General features: G+C 41.1%; 1 protein-coding gene across 1 annotated transcript in view; it reads left to right on the forward strand.

Annotated features, from left to right (window-relative positions):
- The window catches only part of cntnap3 (contactin associated protein family member 3), a 332,581-nt gene that overhangs the window by 292,991 nt on the left and 17,503 nt on the right, over positions 1-22,087 (forward strand). The window contains exon 22 of the mRNA XM_060909607.1: positions 4,482-4,569. Within this exon, the coding sequence (XP_060765590.1) occupies positions 4,482-4,569 (88 nt within the window). The remainder of the gene's footprint in view (positions 1-4,481; positions 4,570-22,087) is intronic.

The raw sequence follows: 22,087 nt of genomic DNA on the forward strand, positions 1-22,087 counted from the left end.
AAACTGAGAAAATGTATCGTTTAAAGAGAAAAATTAGGTGATTTTAAATTTCATGACAACAACACATCTCAAAAAAGTTGGGACAAGGCCATGTTTACCACTGTGAGACATCCCCTTTTCTCTTTACAACAGTCTGTAAACGTCTGGGGACTGAGGAGACAAGTTGCTCAAGTTTAGGGATAGGAATGTTAACCCATTCTTGTCTAATGTAGGATTCTAGTTGCTCAAATGTCTTAGGTCTTTTTTGTCGTATCTTCCGTTTTACGATGCGCCAAATGTTTTCTATGGGTGAAAGATCTGGACTGCAGGCTGGCCAGTTCAGTACCCGGACCCTTCTTCTACGCAGCCATGATGCTGTAATTGATGCAGTATGTGGTTTGGCATTGTCATGTTGGAAAATGCAAGGTCTTCCCTGAAAGAGACGTCGTCTGGATGGGAGCATATGTTGCTCTAGAACCTGGATATACCTTTCAGCATTGATGGTCTCTTTCCAGATGTGTAAGCTGCCCATGCCACACGCACTAATGCAACCCCATACCATCAGAGGTGCAGGCTTTTGAACTGAGCGCCGATAACAACTTGGGTCGTCCTTCTCCTCTTTAGTCCGAATGACACGGCGTCCCTGATTTCCATAAAGAACTTCAAATTTTGATTCATCTGACCACAGAACAGTTTTCCACTTTGCCACAGTCCATTTTAAATGAGCCTTGGCCCAGAGAAGACGTCTGCGCTTCTGGATCATGTTTAGATACGGCTTCTTCTTTGAACTATAGAGTTTTAGCTGGCGACGGCGGATGGCACGGTGAATTGTGTTCACAGATAATGTTCTCTGGAAATATTCCTGAGCCCATTTTGTGATTTCCAATACAGAAGCATGCCTGTATGCGATGCAGTGCCGTCTAAGGGCCCGAAGATCATGGGCACCCAGTATGGTTTTCCGGCCTTGACCCTTACGCACAGAGATTCTTCCAGATTCTCTGAATCTTTTGATGATATTATGCACTGTAGATGATGATATGACTTAACTGCTGCTTTTGACACAGTGGACCATGACATACTGATTGATCGTTTGGAGCAGTGGGTGGGCATCAGGGGCTCGGCATTGGAATGGTTCAGGTCTTAACTGTCTCACCGGACATTCTGTGTCAGCCTTGGTGACTCTGTGTCCTCCACTGCTCCTCTCTCATGTGGGGTCCCACAGGGTTCAGTGTTGGGCCCTCTTCTATTTTCTTTGTATCTTCTTCCACTTGGTTCCATTCTCAGGAAGCATGGCATTCTTTTCCATTGTTATGCTGATGACACTCAGATTTATGTGCCCCTAAAAAAGGCTGATTCATACTCCCTTAAGCCACTGTTAAATTGTTTAGAGGATGTCAAGGCTTGGATGTCTCTAAACTTTTTAAATTTTAATGAAAAAAAGACTGAAGTGATAGTCTTTGGTGGCACCTCTGTGACCCCCTCAGTCGATCTGGGTTCCTTGGCACAATATGCCAAACCTATAGTTAATGATTTGGGGGTAAAAGTGGATGGGGACCTTAAGTTTGATAGCCAGATTAAAGCAGTAGTGAAAGGAAGCTATTTTCAGTCGCGGCAGTTGGCAAAAATAAAACCTTTTTTACCCAGACAGCACTTTAAAACAGTAATTCATGCCTTTGTGACCACTCGGCTAGATTACTGCAATGCACTTTATATGGGGGTCAGTGGGTCCTCCATTGCACATCTTCAACTAATACAAAATGCAGCCGCACGTCTTTTAACTGGCACAAGGAAATTTGAGCACATTTTACCGATTTTAGCTTTGCTCCACTGGCTACCCATCCATTTTAGAATTCATTTTAAAATTCTTTTATTTGTTTTTAAATCTTTAAATGGTCTTGCTCCGTCATACCTCTCTGAGCTGCTATACCCCTGTACACCCAGCCGAGCTCTCAGGTCAGCTGATCAGCTGCTCCTGAGAGTTCCCAAGACTAGGCTGAAGCTCAGAGGGGACCGGGCTTTTTCGGTTGCAGCTCCAAAATTATGGAATGCATTGCCACTGCACATTAGACAGGCCTCCTCACTGTCTAATTTTAAAACTCTTCTTAAAACGCACCTTTTTTCTTTGGCTTTTAACACCGTGTAGGTTGTTGATTTTATGTACACAGATATTTTATTTGGAGTGGACAGCCTATTTAATTATTTATTTTTTATGTTCTATGGTGTTATTTTATTGTATAGTTTTATTGTATTTATTTATTGTACAGCACTTTGGAAACCTTTGTGTTTATTTAAACTGTGCTTTATAAATAAAATTGGATTGGATTGGATGTTCAAACTCTTTGCAATTATACACTGTCGAACCCCTTTCTGATATTGCTCCACTATATGTCGGCGCAGAATTAGGGGGATTGGTGATCCTCTTCCCATCTTTACTTCTGAGAGCCGCTGCCACTCCAAGATGCTCTTTTTATACCCAGTCATGTTAATGACCTATTGCCAATTGACCTAATGAGTTGCAATTTGGTCCTCCAGCTGTTCCTTTTTTGTACCTTTAACTTTTCCAGCCTCTTATTGCCCCTGTCCCAACTTTTTTGAGATGTGTTGCTGTCATGAAATTTCAAATGAGCCAATATTTGGCATGAAATTTCAAAATGTCTCACTTTCGACATTTGATATGTTGTCTATGTTCTATTTAGCCTAGTAAACTAGACCCACCCGCCTAGCGTCCAAATATATTTTTGCCTACGAGTGGGTCTAGCCTCGCACCATATAAACAAAAACACCCCGGGCATCAAATCGTGCCCGCCAATCACAACGCAAGGTTTTTGTTTGGCTTCTTTGGGCGGGCTTTTGCAGGAGTGATGACAAAGCTGCGCGACGCTGGAGAAAGCACAACAGGAAAGATGGCTACGGTTAGTGAACAGCGCGCGTTTGACTCCGCTTTGGAATCAGTTTTAGAAGAATTAGACTTGGAGTTTTCATTGAAACATGAGCAGGAAGAGGCTCTCCGCTCATTCCTTTTCAAGAAGGGCGTTTTCGCTGTTTTGCCGACCGGCTATGGCAAAAGTCTGATCTACCAGCTGGCTCCGCTCGTAGCCAAAAGGATGGGGCTAGTTTGTGCAGTACGAAGAATTAATAAACAGCTTTGAAACATTACTTTTTGATTGTTTCTTATTTTCCCGTTATTTTAAATTTAAGGGAAATTATTTCACCAAACACCACTAAATAAAAATAAAAACTCTCAAAAACAGTTTAAGCAAACCCTTGAAAAAAATGTGTATGTTAAGTATGTGGTACAGACTCCAAACTTGTGGTCATTATCTCCAAACTTCTTAATATCTAGAACCTGTTTATTAATTAATACGCATTTTAAAAAATTATTTATTTCAAGGTTTCCCCCACTGCTTTCTGTCGCTCTGACTACGTCACAGTCACTGTTGCGCTGATTGGTCAGAGCGTTGGCCTATACGCACAGAGACAGTTTGAAAGACAGCGGTTTGTTCCTCCTACCCGCTTCGGAAATGTCTACGGATCGAGGCCAGACTAAATATTCACATTTAGTCTGGCTTGCCAGGCTATGTTCTATTGTGAATACAATATCAGTTTTTGAGATTTGTAAATTATTGCATTCCGTTTTTATTTACAATTTGTACTTTGTCCCAACTTTTTTGGAATCGGGGTTGTATAATATTGAACAATATAGCATGCCTCTTCATTTTCCAGTTCCAGGCTGCCAGGAACAGAATTGAGGTCAAATCACACAACAGTGCCATCTAGTGACCAGCGCTTAGAACGTGGTTTTATGTGTGGTTGCGAATGGCAGTCGAAACACTTTATTTTCACATCTGGGTTGAGTACCAGGATAGTCTAGACCTGGTGTGAAAGTGACAGCGCGGCACTGACATCACACAGTGTGGTGGAGCGCTGCGTATTTGCGTTTGGGGAAAGTCCTGAAAATGTTCGAGTTAGCAAATCAAATCAGCTTTCATGATGGAACCTGATTTAGTGTCGCCCCTGTATAACTCAGTATCTCATCGAGTTATGATGTAAGAAAATAAAACTGCAGTTCATTCTACTGTGCCTTGAAAATGTATTGTTGAATGAGAAGTTGTACTTTTCTTCAGTTCATTCACTTTAACCCTCGAGTCAATACTCAGTCTGCTGCGTTGAGGCGAAATGCGTCTCGGACGAGTGTTACTCAGTGGATAACCTTCGCCAATTAGTCTAAGCCTTCATGATAATTGCGTTTCAAAGATGTGAGCTCATCTCGGCAATCTTTCTTTCCCTATTCGAGCACTTCCCAATTTGTCTTCCCCCGCGGAGCAATAAGAGACTCTGCGCCACACAACGGCATGTTTAAACAGCTTTGAAAAGCAGCTTTAATTAAAAAAAGCCTCACTGTGGACGAATAACGCTCCTGAGCATTTGAAACATGAAAGTGCTAAAGCCCTTTTCAGCATGACAGTCATCCCTGTTTACTGAAGCTCCTTTGCATCTTCTAGATTGATCAGAATGCAAAGGAAGACTTCAACCTATCATCAGATGTTGACTTCAATGCCATCAAAGCCATCGTCATTGGGAAAGTGCCTGGTGAGTAAGAGCATTGAAATGCCATCAACGTCTGTCTGGGCTACTTATTAGACAGTCCTCTGTTTAAAAAAAAAAAGTTAAGATTATTTGCTCTCATCTGTGTAGTGCTTTCAAGCTTCTGCTCCCAGCCTGTGCTTTCAGTTCTAACAGGAGAAAATGGCGCTGAGTGCTGGCCTCAAAGAAACGCAGGTGGACTGTCCCAATAATTGATCATTATGGATTATTATACAGGAAGTATGTTCGAGCAGGGTAAGAAAGATGAAATGTCTGGGACATGAAACTACTTCAAGGGGCAAGAGATGATCGTTCAGTCAACTAGTGAAGTGAATTGTTGCTAAGTCTTCAGAAAAAAAAAAAAATATATATATATATATATATATATATATATATATATATACACACAGTGGTGCTTAAAAGTTTGTGAACCCTTTAGAATTTTCTATATTTCTGCATAAATATGACCTAAAAGTCCTAAAAGTAGATAAAGAGAACCCAGTTAAACAAATGAGACAAAAATATTATACTTGGTCATTTATTTATTGAGGAAAATTATCCAATATTACATATCCGTGAGTAATAAAAGCATGTGAACCTTTGCTTTCAGTATCTGGTGTGACCCCCTTGTGCAGCAATAACTGCAACTAAACGTTTGCGGTAACTGTTGATCAGTCCTGCACACCGTCTTGGAGGAATTTTAGCCCGTTCCTCCGTACAGAACAGCTTCAACTCTGGGATGTTGGTGGGTTTCCTCACATGAACTGCTCGCTTCAGGTCCTTCCACAACATTTCGATTGGATTAAGGTCAGGACTTTGACTTGGCCATTCCAAAACATTAACTTTATTCTTCTTTAACTATTCTTTGGTAGAACGACTTGTGTGCTTAGGGTCGTTGTCTTGCTGCATCACCCACCTTCTCTTGAGATTCAGTTCATGGACAGATGTCCTGACATTTTCCTTTAGAATTCGCTGGTATAATTCAGAATTCATTGTTCCATCAACGATGGCAAGCCGTCCTGGCACAGACGCAGCAAAACAGGCCCAAACCATGATACTGCCACCACCATGTTTCACAGATAGGATAAGGTGGGGTTTACATTAGACCGTATCAGCGGATCATCAGATTAACGTTTTTAAAACGATTAGCGTGCACACAGCAACGCCAATACACGGATACGCTCGGCTCCGCAGGCATCCTGCGCTCCAAATCATTCCGCCCTGAACAGCGAGTGCCCTCTGGAGGGTGCGCACTCCGGCCCTGCGTAGCTCACAGAGCACGCGAGTGAAGCGCACGAGCAGTGATTCGGGACTGAGCCGCTGTGTGTGTGATCCCAGTGCATATCGGGCATGTGCGTCACTTACCACTTGCAAGTGGAAGGATGGCAAGCCTAAAGACAATCATAACTACACAATGGGCAGTATTTGCATCAGTATACAAGGCGGAAGTCCGCGCCGTTTTTCAGCAGTCACGTCACATGACCAACGCCAGCGAATCAGGAAGGTGGATGTCACAGTGACGTTGTCCAATGACGACGCCAGCTAGAGCTCAGCACAGCGTATCCGCGTATTCTCAATGTTTACACAGCACCGGACCAGACACGATCTGGATTGAATACGTGGACCCTGGCGGATTCCCGTTTCCCGGTGTTTCCAGGCGTTTTAATGTAAACGGACAGTGCATCCGCGAAGAAAACGAGACAGATACGGTCTAATGTAAACTTGGCCTAAGGTTCTTATGCTAGAATACAGTGTTTTCCTTTTTCCAAACATCACGCTTCTCATTTAAACCAAAAAGTTCTATTTTGGTCTCATCCATCCACAAAAACATTTTTCCAATAGCCTTCTGGCTTGTCCATGTGATCTTTAGCAAACTGCAGATGAGCAGCAATGTTCTTTTTGGAGAGCAGTGGCTTTCTCCTCGCAACCCTGCCATGCACACCATTATTGTTCAGTATTCTCCTGATGGTGGACTTATGAACATTAACATTAGCCAATGTGAGAGAGGCCTTCAGTTGCTTAGAAGTTACTCTGGGGTCCTTTGTGACCTCGCCGACTATTACACGCCTTGCTCTTGGAGTGATCTTTGTTGGTCGCCCACTCCTGGGGAGGGTAACAATGGTCTTGAATTTCCTCCATTTGTACACAATCTGCCTGACTGTGGATTGGTGGAGTCCAAACTCTTTAGAGATGGTTTTGTAACCTTTTCCAGCCTGATGAGCATCAACAATGCTTTTTCTGAGGTCCTCAGAAATCTCCTTTGTTCATGCCATGATACACTTCCACAAACATGTGTTGTGAAGATCAGACTTTGATAGATCCCTGTTCTTTAAATAAAACAGGGTGCCCACTCACACCTGATTGTCATCCCATTGATTGAAAACACCTGACTCTAATTTCATCTTCAAATTAACTGCTAATCCTAGAGGTTCACATACTTTTGCCACTCACAGATATGTAATATTGGATCATTTTCCTCAATAAATAAATGACCGAGTGTAATATTTTTGTCTCATTTGTTTAACTGGGCTCTCTTTATCTACTTTTAGGACTTGTGTGAAAATCTGATGATGTTTTGGATCATATTTATGCAGAAATATAGAAAATTCTAAAGGGTTCACAAACTTTCATGCACCATTGTGTGTATAGTACCAATCCTAAGTGGTACAACTTTACAGAACCCCACCCGCCCTTCCTCCAAGGACATCTTCATTGTTTGATTCTCCACAGTGCTTCACTATTTAATCAGTTCCTGTTGCCGTGAGAGCATCTGACCAGATTATGCAGAGTCTCACATCTGGCTTGGTCAGATTTTCTCGACCTGGAGGAGGCCCGTGCTGCAATATTTAGCATAATCTCGTCTGTGTTGTTAGCATGAACACATTTCTCCATAAGGCCATGCAGAGAGAGTACATAAAAGAGCATTCTGTGTCATTCCCAACAAAACCAGCTATCGACCATTACACTGTAATAAGTACAGAATAAAAGCCTGAACATACGTAAAGGGGGAGAAGAGTAAAAGCTGAGGGTCGAGTCTGACATCATGGGCCGATATTTACAAAGCATCAAAGCAGGAGTCTTGAGACTACATGAGCATAATAATAATAATAATAAACTTTATTTTCCAGGTATGTGAACACACACGAGGAATTTGACTCCGGTTTCACTTAGCTCTCTTAGTACAAACAGATAAAAAGCGTAGAAAAAAACAAAAAGCTATGTACATGTAGAAGGGTAAATATATGTATAGACAGCAGTGCAACGATGAATTAGTAAATATAAATATAAGAAACATGGATCAAATTGCTTCTCTTGTTTTATGCCACAAATCCGCAATAAACATGTCAGGAGCTTTTTGTAACAAGAGTGCTCTGAGAGTACAATATCCCCCACTGGCAACTAGGCCATAACTCCGGTAAAATGCGACTGAATTGAATGAAATTGCAATATGCGTATTACCGACATTTCACAAAGAATCCTGCCAAGTTTTGGGAAATTCCTCCAAAAATTATGAGAGGAGTTGATTTCAGAAGGCGAGTACCCTTCCTGGGACGGACAGATAGATGGACGGACATTGCCATGACATAATCCCCCTTTGGGCTTTTCGGTCGGGGGGGAGATAAAAATGGTAAAAATTAGTCCACAATATAGTGGATGTCTTACAAAAGTTGAATCGATGCCTCCTTCAGCTCGTGACCCAGAAATCAGTCAAAGTCCACCATCACCAAAGACATAATTCTTAAAATGCACTTCAAGGAATAAAGAGAGAAGAGATTTTTATGTCAAGGTGCTTCCTAGGCAGAAGTCTTTATAATGTAAATGCAGTTTTACTAGGAACTTTTTTACTAGGAACTTTCATACATAACAAACTAAGTTCATGTCCCCTGCAATGAGTCAGAGTCTCCAAAAAAACATCACTGAGCCATGCACTCGTCTTCCCCCAGACACAAACAATAAGTAATCAAGTCCGCAGTTATCCAAGTTAAAAATACATGTTGACACCATAAAACAAAGGCTTGCTTACGTAGGTGTCAGTGACTAACATTTATCAAGAATGGCCATCACTGACTTAAAAAAATTCCGTTAAAAGGACTTTATTTTATGAGCTAAAAGCAGTTTTACTCGAGTCTTTACTCCGTAAGCATTGTTGTCATGGCTACTCAGAAAATACAGGCGATAGACAGATGTAATCACTGGAAGAGTTTTATTTAAACACATGCTGGCAAACAGATCTAAATCAGTGATCAAAAATCAGAGTCGAGAAACAGGCAATGACATACATGTCAACGTTTGGTCAATCAAACCTCCAAAATCCGTATTTCCCTTATAAAATCCATATAAGGTGCAAATTAAAATAATTTACCTCAAATTTGAATGATAATTAACAATGATATATCCCAGTTACTTTTTATTCAATATTAATAACAATAAACCTTCAGAATGAATACAAAGCTCCAATGTTTGACAAAAACACAAAGTGTTATCAGCGTAGTTACGAAGGAAATACTTCGTTGTTTGGAGACAGGTTTCACCGAGCGGCTATTATGCGCGAGACTTCATATTAGCCACAAAGTCAGAAAAATCTGTTCGTAAAATTACGTTATAATGACCAAATACAATGAAAAGTATTTTTCCAGTCTCACCTGTGAAAGGTAATCCCATGTGATCTCGTTTGGACGGTAAACCTGTTGGTACAGTTAAACGCAGCACATGAATGAGGCATCTTTATTCTCGGCTACTGTCTAGACGCTATACCAGAGACGGCTGAAGAATCTCCACTTTGCCACATCCAATATGGCGGCGAGGATGACGTATGATTCTACGCAGAAGGCGGCGTCTATGTTTATATGTCTATGACTTCACGGTTGGCGGGATTCTCGCAATGCGGTGTGCGCATGATCAAAAGTGGAACGAAGTCTCGCTACCACAAGATAACGCGCGATTTCATAAGACTCTTTACTGGCTGTCTGTGGTGTACAGTACGTTTGTAAATGTTATGCGCTCTTTTATCATCGTTGGAATTGATTATAGCTCGAAATAAATATTGAAGTTTTTTTAAAGAATCCATATAACTTTATTTATACGCCCGTATACTACGTTTATTGAATCAAATCCGTATAAAATACGGACATTCCGTATAGGTTGACATGTATGCAATGATCAAGCGAGGCACAGACAGGATATCAAAGGCAGAGACAAAGGGCAAAATACAAAACGGAGTAGGAAACCAGAATATTAACACAGTGGTCCAAAAAGGCTTGGTAATGTGAGACACAAGATACACTGTAAAAAAAAAAATTGTCAGGCCAACTTAAAAATGTAACGCAACCTGCTGCCAAAGGATTTTGAGTAAACTCAACTCCGAGCCAAATAGTTGTGCTGACTTGCTCTTTTAAGTTGACACAGATGAGTATTTTATGTTGACCTTACTTTATTTAGCAAGTTCAGTGCATTCAAAGTGTGATGTTGAAATAATCATTCCAATTAACTTGGAAAAGCAAGTTGGCACAAAAAACATTAAGTTTTCCCTTTTTTTTTAAGATCCTTTTCCACTTTTATTGGATAGGATAGTGTAGAGACAGGAAATGAGCAGGAGAGAGATCAGGAAATGACCTTGGGTCGGAATTGAACCCGGGTGCCCGGATTTATGGTATGGCGCCTTATCCACCTGAGCCATGATGCCCCAAAATGTTCTTTTAAGTTCACTTAGAAGAGTATTTTATGTTGAGTTGTCTTGACTTGCCTTTAGAAGTTCAGTCCAACAAATTGTTTAGTTGAAATAAATTGAAACAATAATGCCAATTAACTTAGAAGAGCAAGTTGGCACATCATGGTTCTAAGTTGAGTTTACTCAAAATCCTTTGGCAGCAGGTTGCGTTACATTTTTAAGTTGGCTTGACTATTTTTTTTTTTTTACAATGATTTAGTGTGCATTACATTTTTTAGTTAACACAAACCTCTCAACACTTAAGTTCTACTTCACTTTGCCTATTATTACACAAACAGAAACAAATACCGACATACAAGGAGGGAATTCCCTGGCCTCTGTTGAGGAAAGCTTAGTCTAGACTCCTATACAACATCTTGTGTCAGTTTCCACGGACTTCTCACTCCACCCGACTGTTGAAACTTTCGAACTTGTGAAGTGCGCATGCGCAGTGGCATCGGTTAAGGGGCGTCAATCAGCACTTGAATATATATAAGTTCACTTAACTTAATTTTCCAATTCCTATGAACTTGTGGTGAAGGAAAAGCGTCTCAACTATTTTTTTTTAGTTACTTGAACAATTAGAAGGGAAATTTGTTCATTCAACTTAGAATCCTTTTTTCACTCAACAGTTTTGCAAGTTACATTTTTTACAGTGTACTTTGCAAAGTTTGTGTGTAGTGAGTCTTTCTAAGAACGCGCTGTAATCTGGAACAGGTGCATGGTAATTAGCCCTAATGGCGCTGCGTGTGGGTACATGAGTCAGTGTTGTAGTTGAGTCACTAAACCTCGAGTCCGAGTCCAGCCTCTTGTCCCCAGTGTTCAAGTCCGAGTCATTAAAGAAAATTTAGAGTCGAGTCCGAGAACAAGACTCCAACTACACCATTTGACGGTGGCTGTTGCTGCCTTTATGTGAAAGCGTCTCTGCTGCTATATTGGACTAACGTTACTGCTCGACTGCACCATTTTAGGCTACATCCACACGACAATGGCAACGAGATGTTATTTAAAAAAATATCGCGTCCAAATGGGCAACGATCAGTAAAATATCAGGTCCATATGGCAACGCAACGCTTGCTGAAAACGATGCAATACACATGCCACACCTCTAGGGGCGCTGTAAGACGGTCCCTTCGGAGACACCAGAACAATAGAAGAAGTAAGGACGCATGCGCATAAACTATTATGCGCGAGACTTCATATTAGCCACAAAGTCAGAAAAATCTGTTCGTAAAATTACATTATAATGACCAAATACAATGAAAAGTATTTTTCCAGTCTCACCTATGAAAGGTAATCCCATGTGATCTCGTTTGGACGGCAAACCTGTTGGTACAGTTAAACGCAGCACATGAATGAGGCATCTTTATTCTCCGCTTTGACCCATCCAATATGGCGGCGAAGATGACGTATGATTCTACGCGGAAGGCGGCGTCTTTAATGGTCCGGAATAAATTGAATGCTACACGTTGATGGATTAATTTGTTCTTCTACGCCCTTTTTGAGGAATGTATTGTAGGACTTAAACCAACATCTGAAGAGGTGAGATCGCTCCTTTTTTTCCCTATTTTTGCTGGCGGGATTGACTCTGCCCTAAGGGCTATTCTCTCTCTCTCTCTCTCTCTCTCTCTCTCACTTTGCACCATTACACAATAAATATTCACAGTGAAAATATTTTGTAAGCGCGTTTCATGAACCAAGTTATAGGATTTGTTGACAACTCGCATCGAGTTCGTTACACTTCTACCCGGCGTGAAGCACTCACAGTCATGCGGTTGTGACGTCATCGTAAACAAATCCGTTCTACTCATCCAGACGACTTCGCAACGGCAACGTTGCCAGATCTTTCCACTCTGGAACCCGTTCTCAAAAGATTGCATTGTGGGGCACCCAAAATGCTGGTGCCATGTGGACGACAGGCCGAAACGATAAACAATTGTATCGGATTCACCTGAATCCGTTGCCGTGTGGACAGGGCCTTAGTTAACAGGCTACAGATAAAAAGCTTTCTCATCACTCAGCAAGCCCCGCCCACTATCAACAGGGCAAATAACATGAGAGAGGGTTAACACTAGCTAGTTCATCGCTCAGCAAGCAAGCCCCGCTATCAACGGAGCGATGAACATAGCGTGTCACTTCCTTCTCTGGGTGGAGTCTCGCCAAATGACAATTGAAGTTCAAGGTTGTCCCCGTCGTCTCCTCGATAGTTCCTCTACATATGGAACACACAGCAGTGCATTTTTTTCCCACTGCACGAGGAGTCTGTATAAACAAAGTGGACAATCCTAGGGACGTCTCTCCAGGCATTTTAGCACCATTAGTTAGTTTGTTCCTGAACATGACGTATGGACAGGCAAATGTGCATTCTCTTGCATGAAATTAGCATAAAAATTATTATGACGTTACGAAAAATAAAGAAAAAATCCAAGTCTCCAATTTACGAATCCGAGTTCGAGTCATCAGTGCTCAAGTCCAAGTCAAGTCACGAGTCCTTAAAATTAGGGCACGAGTCAGACTCGAGTACTACAAGCCCGGTGCGAGTAGCAGTTCAAGTCGTGCCACTGCATATGCACGGACATGACACCATCAAAGACAAACTTCATATCCTGTACCGTCAAAAGTGTGGTGAGAAAGCAATGCATTTCTCTCAAGAATATGACATCCTGAAAAATTCAGTTTCAGCTTTTAAAGCAAAATAAAAAGAGCTCGGAGACTTCGCCCGTAACTGCAATCAAGATGACGGGCTGAAAAGAAAGATGTAGCAAGCAAACAACGGCGAGTGTGACTTGTTTCTTTTACTTCATAAATGCAGTATGTAATGAATTAAGCATAAATATAAATTAAACACAGTTGGTCTTATATTACATAAGACTTAGTGTTTGATGTGACAAGTAGGTGCATTTAAGTATTATGAACTTTTCAGTATAACAAACTATTTGGACGTCCCCCGAGAAGTTCATTATAGCGGTATTGCAGTGTATCTAAATTCAGCTAAAGAAACATGCAAAAAAATTTGAATTAAAATATGCCTCGCTTTTAAAAATGTCAGTATAAGAAATGAGTGGTGAAATACTTTGTAGGGTAAAACGTAAACGATTACGCGGGTGATGTACACTTTTGTTTGCGCTGTTATGTATGTAAGATCAATTTATTCCGAAAAGCAATCAAACCAGGGGCAGCACGGTGGTGTAGTGGTTAGCGCTGTCACCTCACAGCAAGAAGGTCCGGGGTTCGAGCCCCGTAGCCGGCGAGGGCCTTTCTGTGCGGAGTTTGCATGTTCTCCCTGTGTCCGCGTGGGTTTCCTCCGGGTGCTCCGGTTTCCCCCACAGTCCAAAGACATGCAGGTTAGGTTAACTGGTGACTCTAAATTGACCGTAGGTGTGAGTGTGAATGGTTGTCTGTGTCTATGTGTCAGCCCTGTGATGACCTGGCGACTTGTCCAGGGTGTACCCCGCCTTTCGCCCGTAGTCAGCTGGGATAGACTCCAGCTTGCCTGCGACCCTGTAGAAGGATAAAGCGGCTAGAGATAATGTGAATGTGATGTAATTTGACAGTTTTAAATTTTTTTTTTACAGGGGAATACTGTAATTACTGCGGTTCCTGCTGCAGATTACATCATTTTGTTATTAAATAACTCAAAATATCATACTTTTGTAACTTGCCATAACAGCACTGGTAATACAAAATGGAAAAGAATACAGTTTGAGATTTAAACCTTTTCTTTTTTTAACACAAAACCGCAGAAAATTGCCTTTTATGAACCTGTAAGCTGAAATGTCAGAAATGTCGATATTAGCACCGGATCTTCATTCATTTGTCTTCATTCATCACATTATTCAGAATTCTGAAAGGAAAAAAACCCAAAAACAATTACCAAAACCTTTTCCAGAACAAGTTGTATGAAGGATATATTGTAACTTTATATGGAATCAATTTTGTGCCAAAATGTTCATACAATACTTTTGAAATATCAAACAAAAATGACAAATCAAAATACAAAAAAACAAAAAAAGTCAATTTTTTTAGACTGGCAAACAAAGTATTCATGTAATCGTGCAAAATATCAGTCTATTACTCTTCAGAAACCTTTTATTTTTGTTCCGCGTCTTTCTCGGTTTTGTTTGACGTAATTTATTTTGGTTGCGATTCCAGCTTTCTCGTTTGCGCTCCCTGACTTTTTGCTTGCAGTTTTGGCACAAACTTCACGTGTGGGTGGGCTGTCCAGGAACGCATTCCCATTGGGTAACTTGTGTTTGACTGACAGCTGCGCTCAGCCATTCCCTACTCGGATTCTGGCGGACTGTTTGACGAGTGACCGATCCATTGACGGTAAACAAGGATGGAGTGGACTTCAGTGGCGACTATGATATTGAATTAATTCAACAAAGTGTAAATTCAATATCATAGTCGCCACTGAAGTCCACTCGATCCTTGTTTACCATCAATGGATCGGTCACTCGTCAAACAGTCCGCCAGAAACCGAGTAGGGAATGGCTGAGCGTAGCTGTCAGTCAAACACAAGTTAGCCAATGGGAATGCATTCCTGGACAGCCCACCCACACGTCAAGTTTGTGCCAAAACTGCAAGCAAAAAGTCAGGGAGCGCAAACGAGAAAGCTGGAATCGCAACCAAAATAAATTACGTCAAACAAAACTGAGAAAGACGCGGAACAAAAATAAAAGGTTTCTGAAGAGTAATAGACTGATATTTTGCATGATTACACGAATAATTTGTTTGCCAGTCTAAAAAAATTGACTTTTTTTTCTTTTTTTGTCTTTTGGATTTGTCGTTTTTGTTTGATATTTCAAAAGTATTGTATGAACATTTTGGCACAAAATTGATTCCATAACTTTAGCCATACAGTGTCAGATATCAAAGTTACTGCGTGAAGAGTTGAGAACACTTGAGAGTGAATAGTTTGCGAAAAGTGTAAAAAGTTTCCAAGGTTAAACAAAGTAGACGTGTGAACAAAAAGCTCTGAAAAACCCCATATCAATTCTCAGACAAATAATTATTTATCTGTCTTCTGATGCTCCAAAGTCCATTTATCCTCGTCACAGGCACAAACATTAACTTATTCAGGCGAAAAATTATTTCTGCATCTTCTCACGCAGCGCTGTCCAGTTATCCTGTGGCACAGGAAAGTGAACGGAAGCTCACGAAAGCTTGGCAGATTCACACACCACTGGCTTATCTTTTTCAAAACGAATAATTATTTCTGGGTTTTGTTCATTAAACACATAATGCATTGGCAGAGATGTTAAAATGCATTTGCTAGACTGAGATACGACAGCGTATTAGGGCCATTACAGGTATAAAAATAAATAACTAAATAAGAAAAATGGAGCTGAGGCAGGAAGTAGGGGTTTTATACTGAGAAAAAAAAAACCTCAGCAATTCCTAGATTAAGAAGTCACAAATTTACAGGAAAAACCTCACATGTGTCCCGGCCTCCTGGCTGCAGTGCATTCTGGGAAATGTAGATGAAAATCTCTTCACGCTTTATTCGTTTATATTGAACAATTAAGGTGGAAAATCTGCATTTCCTATAACGCTCAGCTCAACCTTTTTAACGTAACAGAGATTTGAACAGATGCGAAGAATCCACATGCAGAAAGTAACAAGAAACTGTTCTTGCACAATAATTATACATTACAAACAGCTAAGATTTAAAAAAAAAAAAAAAGGACACGGATAAACAAACCTGTGTGGTTTATATATTAGTCTCCCATTGCATCCAGGAAGCTCAACAATTGATTGTGTGCTTCCCGGCTGCAGTGCATTCTGAGAAATGCAGTTGGAAATCTCTTAGCACTTTATTCTTTTCTATTATATAGACAAGAGTGTTTTACTGGGAAATACACCACTCGTAATTTTCATACGAGCTCCATCCGGGACATGGAGAACCAAAACCGTGACATAAATGTGTCTCTGTATGTCACTTGTGAGGAAATTGATGAATTGTTTGGATAAATTTGGGTACTTTTTATTTGTGAATGTGTCCATATGATAAAAAGAAAAATCACATGTTGGCTTGAAGATATGAAGTTTATCTTCTCGTGTTGAAAAACTCGCATTTTTCGTATGAAATACATCGCGGATCTGAGTGACATATTTAAATAATATTGGCTGGCGTTGAGTGGTATATCAGATATGTTCCATTCAGCTAGCATGATATTGAATGTCTTGAAGACAAGTAGCTGAATGGAATATATCTGATATACCACAAAAAAGCCAGTCAATTTTATTATTATTATTATTATTATTATTATTCATACACATTCCTTTCGGGTGTTCAACGCGTCTTTCTCTTTCAAAATTCTCTCAAAATCTTCCGTATTTAATGAAACAAACCTGACAGCCATGTTTGTTTACAAATTGTCCCAGTCGCTCGCTAGTGCAGAAGTTTTACGTCTCCGAGGTGTGGCGCCATGTTGTCTTGACAACCATGCAATATCGTAAACCATATTCATCGCTCATTCTCCATTGTGTAGAGTGATGGTAATACACATAGGATAAGCGATATGCTAACAATATTGCATGCTATCAAACCAAATGATTGAAACCCGTTAGAAGGGAATAGAACATGTTTTCATTCCATTGAAAAAGTGTCCTGTGTATAATAATTCCTGATATTTCACTCCAGTGATGTCACTCCCAGTGTTTTCCCGCTGACTAGACACACGTTGTCAAAATGGCGAACCGGTTCAAAATTAAAATTCTTTTGATTTAACATGCCTATTTTTTTTTTTTTTTTTGTAGATGTGTCCACATAATATAAAGAACAACACACTGTGCTGTAATATATACATTCACCACTCGGAGATAAACTTCATATCTTCTATATATTGTGCAATCACAGAGGAAAAACCATGTCTCCTATAACTCTCGGCTCAGCTGTGGCGTCTGTGGTGTGATGATAATGTTGATCCAACCTCACAAAGTGAAGTGATTTGGTTACAGAAAAAAACAATATTTTTCTGAGTTTGATTTCTTGTAAATTTGTGATGTTTTAATCCCAGAATTTCTGAATGTTTTGTTTTTTCTTGCAAGTGGATGACTTTATAATCTCTGAGGTTTTTCTCATAAATGTACAACTTTAATCTTGGAAATTGAGTTTTTTCTCTGAATATTACTCACTGCCTCAGCTCCATTTTTTTTTTAACCGACAATGGCCCTAGTACGCCATCATACTTAGAAACTTCTCATCTCATCTCATTATCTCTAGCTGCTTTATCCTTCTACAGGGTCGCAGGCAAGCTGGAGCCTATCCCAGCTGACTACGGGCGAAAGGCGGGGTACACCCTGGACAAGTCGCCAGGTCACCACAGGGCTGACACATAGACACAGACAACCATTCACACCTACGGTCAATTTAGAGTCACCAGTTAACCTAACCTGCATGTCTTTGGACTGTGGGGGAAACCGGAGCACCCGGAGGAAACCCACGCGGACACGGGGAGAACATGCAAACTCCGCACAGAAAGGCCCTCGCCGGCCACGGGGCTCGAACCCGGACCTTCTTGCTGTGAAGCGACAGCGCTAACCACTACACCACCGTGCCGCCCTACTTAGAAACTTCTCAAATAAAAATATCAGTCCCATAATGCAAAGTCTCTACGGTACAATCCCGTATGAAGGATAAGGATGAAGCAGACTGAAAACACAAAACTGCTCTATATTTACAGCCATTCTGTAAAAGATGCTGTCATGATCTATAAATCTACAGTAAAGGGTTATAGTTATTATAGCCATCCTGTCAGTTTGAACCAGTCTGGGGTAGGTTTCCTGATAACGTTGCCCTTTAGGGCTAAAGAGCGAGTTGAGAGACTCTTAAGAAATGAACGTTGTCTCTGTATGTGGTTTTCCTGAACTCACTCGTAAGAAGGAGTCTAAAGAGCAACAGGATGAAGAGCGTCTTTGCAATGCACGTCCCCGATCTACAGTAGGCATTAGTAGTTGCTAAAGGCAATCATACTGTCGTTGCTGAAGGCATTAATAGTTACTAAATCCAGTCGATAAAGTCACATGGCATTCGTTTTGAACCAAACTGTAATGAAAAATAAAGTGTTTAAAATAAGATAATATATATTATTTTTTTCACAGTGCACTCTGATTGGCTGGCGAGCGGGTCCATATCCTACGATACGGACCCCAGTTACGGACCTCTGGTAACTCGCTCGTTCACAACAACAACAAACATAGTAGCATTTTTTGTCAACATTTATCTTTTTTTTTTTAAATAAGATTTATTTATAAGATTATCAAAAATCTTATACATTTTTGCCAGCATTTCTCAGGAGAATAGCATTAATTTTACAGCATGGATAGCGATAACGACAGTGTTCACAGCGAACGCGAGTTTTACTACCCTGAGGAAGAAGAAATAAAAGAAAACGTTTCAGGAGAAAGCTAAAAACCTCTAACTGTTGCTAACACCGAGCAAAAACATGGCTGAATCCTGAATGACTCAGTTTTGTATAAATAGGGGACTACATAGGCGGCAAAATGTAGTTTTTTTTCCTGCCATGGAAGTGCACTTGTATACCGAGGAGGAAGCCATTTGCATTACAGCCGTGAATGAGGATTCAAAATGGCGGTTCGGCTCGGTTTTCCCTTTCGGGCGCTCTCGTTTTCTGTTAGAATTTGGTAAAGAAAAAAATAAATATATTATTTACCAGCTTAAGGTCGGTCCGTATGGTGAAATACCGTGACCTCGGCCTTGAATACTGACCTCGGCCCAGAGGGCCTCGCTCAGTACTTTCAAGACCTCGGTCACGGTATTTCACCATATGGACCTCGCAGCTGGTAAATAACATGTATGTATCTTCTGAAAGCATTACATATACAGTGGATATAAAAGGTGTACACACATCGTTAAAATTATCGGTTTTTCTGATGTAAAAAAATGACACCATGATAAATAATTTCAAAACTTTTCCCACCTTTAATGTGACCTATAACCTGTACAATTCAATTGAAAAACAAACAAATCTGTTAGGAGGAAAAACAAAAAAATGAAAAATGTACAGTAAGCTGGTTGCATAAGTGTGCACACCCTTAAACTAATACTTTGTTGAAGCACCTTTTGATTTAATTACAGCATTCAGTCTTTTTGGGTCGGAGTCTATCAGGCTGCCACATCTAGACTTGGCAATATTTGCCCACTCTTCCTTGCAAAAGCGCTCCAGATCTGTCAGATTGCGAGGGCGTCTCTTGTGCACAGCCCTCTTCAGGTCACCCCACAGATCTTCAATCGGATTTAGGTCTGGGGTCTGGCTGGGCCGTTCCAAAACTTTTTTGGGGTCATTGTCGTGCTGAAAGATGAAATTCATCTTCATCTTCATCTTTCTAGCAGACACCTGAAGGTTTTGGGCCAAAACTGACTGGTATTTAGAACTGTTCATAATTCCCTCCACCTTGACTAAAGCTCCTGTTCCAGCTGATGAAAAACAACCCCAAAACATGATGCTGCCACCACCATGCTTCACCGTGGGGATGGTGTTCTTTTGGTGATGTGCAGTGTTGTTTTTGCGCCAAACATACCTTTTGGAGTTGTACCTTTTGATTTAATTACAGCATTCAGTCTATTTTGGGTTCACACCTGCCATCAGTTAAAATGACTCTGATTAACCCCAAATAAAGTTCAGACATTTACTCAGTTGCATCCTCCAGCAAAAGCCAGGGTTCACAGAGAGCTTACAAAGCATCAAAGGGATTCAATAAATTCAATAATCGCTCGCCTAATGGAGTTAAATTTGATTAAAATGTGGCAATATCAGTGTGACATTCCGATATCCGTACATCATTCCATAACGTACTGAAATATATTCATAATGTTTTGCGTATATTTATTTAATAATTAACTCGAAATACAAGAAAAATAAACACCGTTAGCAGATTCAACACCGGTTTCCCCCGTTGACTGTGAGAGCCCCTCGGAGGCGCATCGCAATCTGTGTATCCAGCTGTGAGCGAGTCGCTCTTTGTTTTGAAAGAGTGGTCCGGGTCTCTCGTAAATTCCGAGCAAACTAAAGAACTATTTGGGCTACGATGTTGTTCGGGAAAACCACGTTAACTTAATGATGGATCTTAAGAGGTAATTTAAGACTCTCTTGGACTTAAGAGGCTTTCAGGAAACCCATCCCTGACCTTTCTCCTCTCTTATCTCCGGCTTTTGCATGGTTTTTTTTGTTTTCCGCACCATTCTGTACACGCTCGCTGGCCACTTTATTAGGAATACCCATCCACCTGCTGTTTTATGCAGTTATCATACAGATACAAGTCAAGAGCTTCAGTTAATGTTCACTTCAAACATCAGAACAGGAAACATTATGATCTCTCAAAGTGTGACTGTGGCATGGGTGTTGGTGTGAGCCAGATGTGCTGGTTTGAGTATTTCAGAAACTGCTGATCAACTGGGGTTTTCACACACAACAGTCTTTAGAGTTTACACAGAATGGTGCGGAAAAAAAAAAAAAAAAACGTTGAGTGAGCGACGGTTCTGTGGGTGGAAACAAACGCCTTGTTGGTAAGAGAGGTCAGAGGAAAATGGACAGACTGGTTCGAGCTTTTTTGCCAGGAAGGCTATAGTAACTCATAGCGACTCTTTACAACCGTGGTGAGCAGAAAAGCATCTCAGTATGCAACAGAAAACAGAAGACCGCATTGGGTTCCTTCCACTCCTGCCAGCCAAGAACAGGGATCTTAGAATCAAGAACAAGTTCCTTTTAAAGTGGCCGGGGAGTGTCGCGACTTAAGTTAAACAACATCATCCACACATAATTGATCCAGTAGAGTCGTTTATATAAGATTATGTTCATATCCGCTTGGAGAATGCTGCTTGAGGCAGATGCATAAAATTTCTGTGAAGTTGTTAAATAGTGACCTTTACCTGAAGTGGAGCCATAATGAAAGTTATTTGTAGCCTACGGCAAATACATGAAATTATTCAAAAATAAATATGTATACAAAACTTTGCGGGCAGCACTGTGGTGTAGTGGTTAGCGCTGTTGCCTCACAGCAAGAAGGTCCGGGTTCGAGCCCCGTGGCCGGCGAGGGCCTTTCTGTGCGGAGTTTGCATGTTCTCCCCGTGTCCGCGTGGGTTTCCTCCGGGTGCTCCGGTTTCCCCCACAGTCCAAAGACATGCAGGTTAGGTTAACTGGTGACTCTAAATTGACCGTAGGTGTGAGTGTGAATGGTTGTCTGTGTCTATGTGTCAGCCCTGTGATGACCTGGCAACTCGTACAGGGTGTACCCTGCCTTTCGCCTGTAGTCAGCTGGGATAGGCTCCAGCTTGCCTGCAACCCTGTAGAACAGGATAAAGTGGCTAGAGATGATGAGATGAGACAAAATTTTGCAGTGCGTGGTTTTAAAAGTTAACAACCATCCATACGGACGTACACACGCATAGATAGATAAATGTCTTCACTTGTATCTTGTAATATGAACATGTACACAATAAAAAAAATTATTGGTGTTGTGTAGCCATCCATTCATTATCCATAACCGCTTATCCTGTTCTACAGGGTCACAGGCAAGCTGGAGCCTATCCCAGCTGACTACGGGCGAAAGGCGGGGTACACCCTGGACAAGTCGCCAGGTCATCACAGGGCTGACACATAGACACAGACAACCATTCACACTCACATTCACACCTACGGTCAATTTAGAGTCACCAGTTAACCTAACCTGCATGTCTTTGGACTGTGGGGGAAACCGGAGCACCCGGAGGAAACCCACGCGGACACGGGGAGAACATGCAAACTCCGCACAGAAAGGCCTTCGCCGGCCGCTGGACTCGAACCCAGAACCTTC

This window comes from Neoarius graeffei, chromosome 25 (genome assembly GCF_027579695.1).
Source record: "Neoarius graeffei isolate fNeoGra1 chromosome 25, fNeoGra1.pri, whole genome shotgun sequence".
Taxonomy (NCBI): Eukaryota; Metazoa; Chordata; class Actinopteri; order Siluriformes; family Ariidae; genus Neoarius; species Neoarius graeffei.